This window comes from Vipera berus, assembly GCF_964194415.1.
Source record: "Vipera berus genome assembly, chromosome: 5".
NCBI lineage: Eukaryota > Metazoa > Chordata > Lepidosauria > Squamata > Viperidae > Vipera > Vipera berus.
In genome coordinates this window covers 98,095,145-98,107,364 of record NC_138207.1, presented here as the reverse complement: position 1 = coordinate 98,107,364, position 12,220 = coordinate 98,095,145, and the positions used below count along the sequence as shown (strand labels likewise).

General features: G+C 40.8%; 1 protein-coding gene across 1 annotated transcript in view; it reads left to right on the top strand.

Moving 5' to 3' along the window:
• The window catches only part of CDHR1 (cadherin related family member 1), a gene marked incomplete at its 3' end in the record, with an annotated part of 54,028 nt that overhangs the window by 40,194 nt on the left and 1,614 nt on the right, over nt 1-12,220 (top strand). The window contains exons 14-16 of the mRNA XM_081329734.1: nt 3,932-3,999; nt 5,667-5,895; nt 8,106-8,360. Coding sequence (XP_081185860.1) covers nt 3,932-3,999; nt 5,667-5,895; nt 8,106-8,360 — 552 coding nt within the window. The remainder of the gene's footprint in view (nt 1-3,931; nt 4,000-5,666; nt 5,896-8,105; nt 8,361-12,220) is intronic.

Sequence of the window (12,220 nt, the reverse complement as noted above, 5' to 3'; positions counted from 1 at the left end):
CCCACGGACACAAAAATTAAAGCTATCAAAGCAGCACCGACCCCCAAAAACAAACAAGAACTTCAGGCTTTCTTAGGGTTAGTCAACTTTTACCACACCTTCCTACCACATAAAGCCACCATTGCAGAACCCTTACATAGATTATTAGACAAGGGCAAACCCTGGGCGTGGACCCCTGAGCATGATAAAAGTTTTAACCTCCTAAAAAACTTACTCTCCAGCAACACAACGGTAGCCCTGTTTAACGATCAGCTGCCCGTATGTCTCGCCTGCGATGCCTCCCCGTACGGCATCGGAGCGGTCCTAAGCCATTTAACTAAAGAAGGAATACAGACCCCTGTAGCGTTCTATTCGAGAACGCTGTCAAAACCTGAGCGGAATTACGCTCAAATCGATAAAGAGGCTCTGGCTATAGTAGCCAGCGTAAAAAAATTTCATGATTACCTGTATGGCCGGCCATTTACTATTTATACTGATCATAAGCCCCTGTTAGGACTCTTTACAGTAAACAGGCTAACACCACAAATATTATCTCCCCGCATCCTAAGATGGTCTACATTTCTATCAGCCTATTCATACAAATTAGAATACAGACCAGGGAAAACCATGGGCCATGCAGACGGACTGAGCAGACTGCCGCAACCAATTGTTGACCCAGACCCAGCACCAGCTGGAAGAATACTGGCTATCTCAGAGCTGCCAGAATGCCCCTTATCTGTCAAAGATATCTCCGCAGCCACCACGGCAGACAAAATCCTAGGCAGAGTCCTAGGCTATGTCACAACAGGCTGGCAATATTCTCCCCAGGAACCACAATTCCAACCTTACTTCTTAAAACAAAAAGAATTATCCACCCATCAGGGATGTCTCTTATGGGGCAGCAGAGTAATCATCCCTGACAAACACAGACTTAAAGTGCTAGAGAGCCTCCACGAAGGGCACCCGGGCACCGTCAAAATGAAGGCTCTAGCCAGGAGCTATGTTTGGTGGCCGGGTATAGACAAACACATTGAGGCACACGTAGCTGGCTGCTATTCCTGCCAGCTTGTTAGAGCAGCCCAGCCACAGGCGCCCATACATAAATGGGAAACGACAAAGTCACCTTGGTCTCGCATTCATATAGATTATGCAGGTCCGTTCCAGGGACAATCATTCCTAATTGTCGTAGACAGCTTTTCAAAATGGCTAGAAGTGGCGCCAGTAGCCAATACAACTTCCTCGGCCACTATACAAGTTTTAAGGGGATTATTCGCCACACATGGCCTCCCTGATGTTATAGTTTCCGATAACGGGCCCCAATTTACCTCCTACGAATTCCAGAGTTTCACAACGGCGAACTCTATTAGGCACACCACCTCGGCACCCTTTCACCCATCGTCGAACGGCTTGGCAGAGGTGATGGTAAAATCAACCAAGGAAGCACTACGCAAGATCATCTCCGGCAACTGGCACCAAAGACTGGCACAATTTCTTCTCTCCCAACACACCACGCCTTGCACAACTACCGGGAAGTCCCCAGCAGAGCTTCGCTGGGGCAAAAGATTGACCACCAGACTGGACCGTCTCCACCCAGACAGATCCCCTCCAGACCCAGAACTGCCCCTCCATCATAGAACCCTCAACACTGGGCAAGCTGTCTGGGCTAGGAACTACGGGGGAGGGAATAAATGGACACAAGGGGTGGTCGTCGAACAAACAGGTCCCTTGTCTTACATCATTGACATTGGACAAAATATACATATCCGCAGACACATAGACCAACTACGCCAACGCAGTCCTCAGAATTTAGGGGGAAGGGGTGACGACGAAATACCAACAGAAGCACCGGCGCAAAGACCGGCACAACAAGACTCCCCTGATCGGACCATACCATTTCAACACCCCACTCCAATCAACGCAGATCCAGCAGAGCCAAACCCCCCACCCCCGGAGCCAAACCAAGAAGCGCCAAGAGAACCAGAACATACTACCGAGGCTACCCCCCGGCGCTCCGAGAGATTAAGGAAACCTCCCACATACCTGAAAGACTATGAATGGGGAAAACCAAAAAAGAAACAGTTGGGGTAAAATCAACTCAATCAGAGGGAGGGGGAAGGGGTGTTGTGTATTACTAATTGTTATTACTTTAAGTTAAACAGAAGTTGCTGAGCTGAGGTAAAACCGCGGCAGCTTTTGACAGCTGTCAAAAGCTGCCGGGCGAAACCGCGCAAGCGCCAACCATTGACAGCCTAACACGCGCTACAGATGACAGCTCCGAGCTGTCAAAACCAAACGAACCCGATTGGCGGCGACCACGGCGCGGGAGCAGACTCACCCCGGATTGGTCGATCCGCCGGCAGCTGTCAGTATAAATAGAAGTCATGTTCCCTTGTTCTTTGCCTGGTTCAGAATAAAAAGTTAACTGTTAACTAGCTGTCTTGCCTGCTTCTTAGTTAAAGCATACCCCTGATTTTCGTTCATTCCGCCGGGACCTGAAGACCTGGCTTTTTGAGCTTTCCGGCCAGGACTGAGGATTTTTTAATTTTTTAACTTATTGTAATTGGGTTATAGGGGTTTTAGATTTTAATTCAGGAAAATTTAATCTATTTTAATTGTTATTAATTTTTGTATTGTAATGTTGTTTTAATTGCCTTGTGAACCGCCCTGGGTCCTACGGGAGAAGGGCGGTTATATAAGTTTAATTAATAAATAAATAAAAATAAATAAAGATGGTAAGGGGTCTGGAGGCCAAACCATACGATGAACAATTGAAAGAACTGGGTATGTCTAGTCTAACATAAAGAAGGACGAGGATGGCAAAATAGCAGTCTTCCAGTATTTGAGGGGCTATCACAGAGAACAAAGGGTCAACCTATTGTCCGAAACACCTGAAGGCAAAACAAGAAATAATGAAGGATTATTAAAGAGAGAGCCAACTTGGAAAATTAGAAGGAATTTCCTTGCAGTGAGAACAAATTAATCATTGCAACGACTTGCGTATAGAAGTTGTGGGTGCTCCATCCCTGGAGGTTTTTAATTAGAGATTGGATAGCCATTTGCCTGAAATGTCATAGGGTTTCCTGCATGAGCAAGGGATCTGACTAGAAGACCTCCATGGTCCCTACCCATCCTATCATTTTGTGTTCTGCGTTCTAACCAAAAAGTGTAGCTATTTGGCCTCGTTCTCTTCAAAACGTGTCCTCCTTTGTTACATTAATTGACAAATCTAAATCAAGGGACATAGACATTAATCAGATCTAGTACCACCTGTATTTTAGAAAGCCGGGTAATCTTCCCAAAAATTGCACAAAAAAAAAAAGAAGCAGATACCTAAAAAGCCGACTCCTCCTCTTTGCCCAAGGGACGCGGTGGCTCAGTGGGTTAGGACGCTGAGCTGGTCGATCATAAGGTCAGCAGTTTGGCAGGTCGAATCCCGAGTGCCGCGTAACAGAGTGAGCGCCTGTTACTCGTCCCAGCTTCTGCCAACCTAGCAGTTTGAAAGCACGTAAAAATGCAAATAGAAAAATAGGGACCTCTACGGTGGGAAGGTAACAGCGTTCCATGCGCCTTTGGCATCTAGTCATGCTGGCCACATGACCACGGAGACATCCTCGGACAAGCGCTGGCTCTTCGGCTTTGAAACGGAGATGAGCACCGGCCCCTAGAGTCGGAAACGACTAGCACGCATGTGCGGGGGAACCTATACCTTTACCTAAGATTATAGTGACCGTCTGGTTGAAGAAGTAGCGGAAAGAAAATTTTCTACCCCCGAAATGCTCATTCCCCTGAACAATAAGCCATCCCAATAACTTGCTACACGCTTACATGTAAACTGATGTGGAATCTTTAGTCTGATTTGTTCTACGCCAAAGGTATGCAACAATTTTTGCAACTGTGTAATCATATGAATCTTGTGAATTTCCCATTGTAATTGTTTCATTTTCTTTCACAGGCAAATGATCCAGATTCAGGGCTCTGGGGCGAAGTAAAATACTCAATTTACGGAACAGGAGCTGATCTGTAAGTTGCCATACGACTGATTGCAAGCCCGTGCTCATATATATATACCATTTTAATATAAAGAGAATATTTTGAGGGGAAATGCAGGAATGCATATGTGAGGAGCAATAAAAGGAAAGAAAATGGATCGTCGTGTTCAAGCAGGATAATTTTGCATTCCTATTTCTTTCCAATCTTATTCTAATTAAGGCAAGGAACAAGGAAAGAGCAAAGTTCTTCCTGGTTCCTTTCTCCTGCCAAATCAAATGTCTATATGAAAGTCTATTATCAATCTATGATTTGAAATGAAAGAGTGACAGAGCAGTTGTTTTTCTGAACTGCTGTCTCCAGAGTGGAGCAGACACGGAGGAGATAGTCTGAAAGACATTAAATGCAAAACCTGCCATTTCGATTCTCTAGGATAGCAACCATTAAGAAATGGTCTTCACCCTTTCATACTGTAATCTGTAGATCTGATGAGCTGCGTGCTTCGTACTGCAATTCTCAGTATTTCTTGCTATCATTCTGAAGGTCTCCATTCAGAGTATTGAAAGAAAAAATATTCCTTAACATTCAAGTTAAGATGTGTTCATTGTGGGAATACTTACTTTTACATGAAGTTTCTGTGACAATGTTGCTTACTATCAACTAACCCATCAAGATTGTTAGACAGATAGATTAGACAGATGAGAGAGAGAGAGAGATGTATGAGAGACACAGATTGTTAGATATAGATAGATAGAGATAGATATATAGTATAGTATATAGACAGATGATGGCTGAATAGATAGATATGGATGGAGACAGACAGACAGACAGACAGACAGACAGACAGACAGACAGACAGACATAGATAGATGATAGATAGATAGATAGATAGATAGATAGATAGATAGATAGATAGATAGACACATATATAGTTACATAGATATAGAAGATAAATTAGATAAGTAGATATAGAATAGAGTAGAGTAGAGTAGAGTAGAGTAGAGTAGAGTAGAGTAGGATAGATAGGATAGGATAGGATAGGATAGGATAGGATAGGATAGGATAGGATAGAGCACACATGTCAAATTCGTGACGTCACGTGACATCGCACAACTTATCGGAATAGTTTTGCTATTGCCGGCAATGGGGTGGGCGTGGCTTCCACATGACGCATCCAGCCCGCGGGCCGGCAGTTTGACACCCCTGGGATAGAGCATTGAACAGAACAGAACAGAACAGAATTATGATAGTTATTCAATCCAAGATCATACTATCTAATTAGTAACCAAATCTGATTAGTTTATGGACTAAATTGTCTCTGTGCCCCTTCCCTACTCTCCCATGTTATGAAATTATTCTTCCCAAGTCAGTCACCTCAGCTATTCTGCTCATTGTCTTGTGTCCTTACATTTTAAAAATGGCCTTTGTAATTGTTAAAAAAAACCCTCAATGAGTTTCAAATCTGAAAGACTAACTTTATTACAGTAATTCTGAAGGCTTTGAAGAATAGGAGGTTATGTAAAAAAAATGACTTTAGGTGGCTTTGGATGTGCTGCAAAATGATTAAAGGGATGTGTAATTAAATCAGTTAATAGATCATTTCTAATCTCTAATCATTTTGACAATAACGATTCTGAGCTATAGGGTACGTCTTTTTCTGAATATGTCATCAGCATACTCCTCACCAATTTCCTCCCCAGTTTTCTGATCCATCCATCTAATGGAATTATCTACACCCAACCGTGGGCCACCCTAGATGCAGAAATCAGCTCTAAGTACCATTTTTTTGTGAAGGCAGAAGATATAGAAGGAAAACATTGCTTGGCTGAAGTCTTCATCACCGTCCTGGATGTCAATGATCACTCTCCAGAGTTCAGTGAGAATATTCAGGAAAAAACCATGATCATTGGATCCCCAGTAAAAGTTGAGGTGGGCCAAATGATTGTTGCTCTCTGAAATGTGATGGTTCGTGATGATCATAAGCTTAAAAGCTTAAAAGCTTAAGAGCCTTGGTGGAGCAGTGGGCTAATGCCTCCTTAAGTAACACCAGCTGCCTGCAATTAGTGCAGGTTCGCGTCCCACCAGGCTCAAGGTTGACTCAGCCTTCCATCCTTCCGAGGTAGGTAAAATGAGGACCCAGATTGTTGGGGGCAATTAAGCTGACTTTGTAATAATGCCGCTTAGGGGGGGGGCAAAAGCCCTAATAAGCAGGCATATACATAGAATGAAGGCTACTGCTAAGCTTGTAAGCCGCCCTGAGTCTTTGGAGAAGGGCGGGATATAAATGGAATTAAAATAAATAAATAAATAAATAATAGGGGCTGTGTAGTGCTTTGGATTTATCTCCAGAAAGGAGAACATGACAGCATGAAAGTAGCCCTTGTCTGCAACTCTTGAAAGCAGCTACATCTTCTTCCAGAATCGCTGTTCCTCTGTGATCCTGAGGGGGGGGGGAATGAAGTGACTTTCAAAGGCATTTTTGGGGGAAATGAATCCAAAGCACTCCACAGCTCAGCTAAATGTTATCACATTTCCAAAGGGCAATATTAATTTTTAAGCTACAGAATTAGGTGGATAAGAATGGAAGTCGCCCTTCTCTTTGAGTTGTGTCAGCAACCGATCGAGTGTCCCTTACTTCAAAGGGTATTTCGTACTTTTGTATAGACGTGAACAAATGGGAAGTGCTTATGAAAGCAGAAGACACTCATCGCGCAGGTGGGAAGAAATATAAATAAAGACCACCTCTAGAAAGGAGTGCAGAAAGATTTTAAAAAAGATCTTTTCTAGAAAAGAGTGAAGGACATAGCTGCGTTGAGAAAGTTCTGCAACTGAACAATGAAGAAAGAAATAATTGAGAAATATCTTTCTCTTTCCTTCTTAGAATTTTGAGATATATCTGGTGGGGCTTATTTGGTGGGATTGGCTTATCATGAAATATAAATCAAATAATATTTATTTTTGAAAGCTTTCCTTCCAGTTCCCTCCCCCACACACACACACCATCTCCTCAAATTTATAATGAGGGAATGCTTCCATTTCGCCATGATGATTCTTCACCATTGTCATTGCTGTCCAATTTTGCAAACTGACAAAGAAAAAATTGCCAGGAATACAAGTTTTGAAAAGGAAATGTGATTTCAAAATTCTAATAGTTAAGCTTACGTCCAGAAACCAGTCTGATTCCACTCCATCATCTATAATATTTTATTTATTTATTTAATTAATTAAATTTCTATACCGCCCTATTCCCGAAGGACGCAGGGCGGTTTACAGGGCAGCATAAAATACAATATAAAAGATAATATAAAATTAAAATACATTAAATTAATTAAGCCCAATTAAAACAATATTTAAAAAGCTAAAACCCCTTCAGTCCAGGCCTGATAGATCAAAAAACCAGGTTTTCAGGTCCCGGCGAAATGAACGCAGATCGGGGGCGGTCCTGAGTTCCATGGGTAAATCATTCCAGAGGGCAGGCGCGCCCACAGAGAATGCTCTTCCCCTAGGAATAACCCGCCGGCATTCCTTAACCTATATAATATATATATATATATACATATATATATACATATATATAAATATATATATACATATATATATATATATATATATATATATATATATATATATATATATATATATATATATATATATATATATATATATATACTGTATATATATATATATACTGTATATATATACATATATTGTATATATACTGTATATATATATACTGTATATATATATATGTATATATATATATGTATATATATATGTATATATATATGTATATATATGTATATATGTATATATATATGTATATATGTATATATATATGTATATATATGTATATGTATATATATACAGTATATGTGTGTGTGTGTGTGTATTTGTGTATATATATATATATATATATATATATATATATATATATATATATATATATATATATATATATATATATATATATATTATACTATATTCCACTGTATAATCTGAAAATTGATGTGTAACCCAGGGCCCATATTGGGGAATCCAGGAAATAGTCGTGTAGTGAATTTTCCTTGCCTTCTTTAAAATAGACTAACATTTATTAAATAACGATTTTTTTTCATCAATCTGAAAAAAACCCAAAGCAGGCAATAGACCAAGATGCGGAAGAACCCAATAACATTGTGGACTACGCCATTATGCAGACTGATCCAGCCGATGTGTTTGATATTGATCAAAGCTCTGGAGAAATTAAACTGAAATCTTACATCCGATCCTTGGACGTCATCCACAACATCACCAAGAACAAAGATTGCATTTGGTCGGTGATCATCCAAGCAAAGGATCGAGGATCTCCATCGTTTAGCACCACAGCTGTTCTGAAACTTGGCATCAGAGAAGAGGTAAGAGGAGGAAAAATGGATGACAAAAAGCGGGCAATTAAGGTGGATGGCTGAAAAACAACAGACATCTGCAGTGTCTGTTAATTGTATTAAATTGTGGTTGGATAACACCTTGGAATATGATCCGATGTAAAACTTTGAATTCCTTTTATTCCCGCTTGACCATTAGTAGGTCCGATTTTTGTAGAGCGCTTAAGCTTGCACTAAACCTTTGCACTCATTTAAACTGCCTACACCTAATGTTTACCCCTAATTACAAATTCTACTTATTAGTACTTCTATGATGGCCTTTAAAACCCTAGAACACTGTAAATCCAAAATAACGTAAAAAAACTGACTTCCTTTAAGCCGGCCGTTGAAAAAGGGCAGGGGAAAAGCCAAAATGACTTTCATTGCAATTTGAAAGAAGGCTGAAGACTAAAAATATGGTGGTCACTCAGAACTCAGAAAATCCCTTTTTTAGGGACCAGCCATCCCCTTCTCTTTCCTCACTAATTCTGGAGTAAAAACTGGAAGTACGCACTCCAGAAGTGAAGTTTGGAGATTGGTTATGAATTTATTTTCCATCTGAATTAAACCTCTCTCTAGACCAGACATGTCAAACACAAGGCCTGGGGGCCAGATCCAGCCCGCGAAGTGGTTTCATGCGGCCCGTGAAGCCATCCTGGAAACAGTGAGGGAACGGCCCCCACTGACTTGGCCCTGGCCCAGAGACCCTCCTTCCGCCAGAGACCCTCAGATCTGTCCCACTCCTGCCAAGGCCCCCATAGGCACCCTTGATGCCAACGATGCAGAGCTGGCCACGCCCACCCAGCAGGCCATACCCACTCTAGCCACGCCCATCCAGTAGGCCACGCCCATCCAGGCCACACCCACCCGGCCCCCTGAGGGCAACCGCAATGCTGATGCGGCCCTCAGTGAAATTGAGTTTGACAGCCCTGCTCTAGACCCTGATTCAGTTAGTGACTTTTAGAGATGGTTCTCTTTTACTAAGTTTTGTTTCCCTTCTCTCCGTTTATTCAGTATTACATTTTCCTCATCTTTAATAGCTTTTTTTTATTAATTGAAGAAGCAACTTATTAATCTTATAAACCAACACATGAATGTGGACCAAATAGGATAACTCCAACATAGTCAAGAATTTTGAATGGAGGCCAGAAAGGCTAAGTAACATAAGGGCATTTATTAAAATGCATTTAAGTTTTATATATGTATATATATATATATACATTTCCATCCTGTGTGGAATCAATGGGCATGATTTCTCTGTGGTGGGTAAAAAGCTGTCAGTTTTCTTGAAAATTTGTTGGCAGAGCACGTGTGAAGGTACCTTAGAAGATCTTTCTCATATATCTCCAGTCTGACATTCCCGACATCCAGAGCAATGAAGATAAATGACAGAGAACATTTTAAAGACATTTCACAGGAAGGGAATCACACGTCTATCTGATCGTTGGTTTATACAAAATGACCTTCTCACTCCTCCTAGCAGAAAACATATAAAATTGTCCACATTTGTAACAAGAACACTCCTGTCTTCCATTCCATGGCCTATATGCTATTACCATATATTCCATTTATTACCTCTAGGTTGGCACAAGGTTGGTCTGGGGTCAGCATCCAAGATGCTGACAGAGATTTCATACTGTAGATAGCAAATCTGATTTAACAAATGAGCAATAAAACGCGCTCACCGCTTAAACATTAGTTGTTTACAATCCATGGGTTGAGCCGATGCACCCGTCACCTTATCCTTTTTTTCTGCTGTTTTGCGATAACATCAAAATCTTCACTTGAATTTTTTTATGGGTTGGGCGAAGTCTCAATGGTGGGAAAGTATATCATAAACAGTGCCAGGCTGCATTAAGAGAGGGATAGAATCAACATCACGTGAAGTGTTAATACCACTTTACAAGGCCTTGGTAAGGCCACACTTGGAATACTGCATCCAGTTTTGGTCACCACGATGTAAAAAAGGTGTTGAGACTCTAGAAAGAGAGAAGAGCAACAAAGATGATTAGGGGACTGGAGGCTAAAACATATAAAAAGCGGTTGCTGGAATTGGGCATGTCTAGTTTAATGTAAAGAAGGACAAAGGGGTTACATGATAGCAGTCTTCCAATATCTCAGGGGCGGCCCCAAAGAAGAGGCAGTCAAGCTATTCTCCAAAAGCGCCTGAAGGCAGGACAAGAAGCAACGGATGGAAACTAGTCAAGGAGAGAAGCAACCTGGAACTAAGGAGAAACTTCCTGACAGTTAGAACAATTAACCAGTGGAACAACTTGCCTCCAGAAGTGGTGAATGCTCCAACACTGGAAGTCTTTAAGAAGAGACTGGACAGCCATTTGTCCGAAATGGTATAGGATTTTGTTAGATGACCTCCAAGGTCCCTTCCAACTTTATTATTATTATTATTATTATTATTATTATTATTATTATTATTATTATTATTATTATTATTATTATTATTATTATTATTATTATTATTATTATTATTATTATTATTATTATTATTATTATTATTATTATTATTACTTTATTTTTTTCCCTTGCTTATATTCTTATTTCAATGATGAGACTTTATCCCATTGTGAATCTACTCAAAGTTTATGCACTGAATCATCTTACCGGTAACACTCAACTTAATATTTGAAGCTACAATGGCGCTGGGGGAAAAAGGAACTTATGACCATTTTTCACACTTATGACCATTGCAGCATTCCCATGGTTGTGTCATCAAAATTCAGATGCTTGGCAACTGACTCATATTTACGACGGTTGCAGCATCCCGGGGACTGGGGGGGTTCATGTGATCATAAGACAAGGACTGCCTGTATTTTGCTTTCAGATCAAATCAAAGATAAAATCTAAAATTTTGGCCCATCTGCATGTATGACTTCCTTTCTACCATTTCTCTAACCACGCTGAACTCTGCTGCCATGTGCTGGAAAAAATTGAAAATATCCAGGCTTCATCCTAGGAGTAAAATCCAGGAAAATATGTTGAGAGCACCACAACATTCCCTGTGTTAAATTGCTAAGCAAACTGTTCATTCATTTGTCTTTAATACGGTACCTTGAAGAGACTACATTGCATATTACTTGACTTGGGTATTTGCCATAGATTAAAAAAAAACCTGTCTCTTCAACTAAAATGGATTATCTCAGTGCTTGAGTGATTTCTTTTATTTATTTTTTGTCCGTGTCTGTAAAAGACTACTAGAAAAAACAAAACACTCTCAATTTCAGCCACTAAAAATTGATTTGACAGCCTCAAAGTATAACTGATATAGAAAATTCAGCAATATGCTTAGCAAATCCTCTTCACTGTTGCTCTAAAAATATAGTTTTGTTTTCTGGAAATGTAGAAGCCAGAAGAGGATGAGTACCTTCTCGACATATGAAATCATCTCAGTCTGAATCTGGTTTGTGTTGGAATTCCACAGAGAGCCCAAGGAAATGAGATTGAACAATTTTTGTGGAATACCATTCTCCTGCTCCTCGTAACTCCAGGTTCTTTGGGCTAATTTGTAAGGGATGTGGTGGCTCAGGGGTTAGGACGCTGAGCTTGTCGATCAGAAGGTCGGCAGTTTGGCGGGTCAAATCCTGAGTGCCGCGTAACAAAGTGAGCACCTGTTACTCGTCCCAGCTTCTGCCAACCTAGCAGTTCGAAAGCACGTAAAAATGCAAGTAGAAAAATAGGGACCACTCCGGTGGGAAGGTAACAGCGTTCTGTGCGCCTTTGGCATATAGTCATGACCACAGAGACGTCCTCGGACAAGCGCTGGCTCTTCGGCTTTGAAACGGAGATGAGCACCAGCCCCTAGAGTCGGAAACGACTAGCACACATGTGCGGGGGAA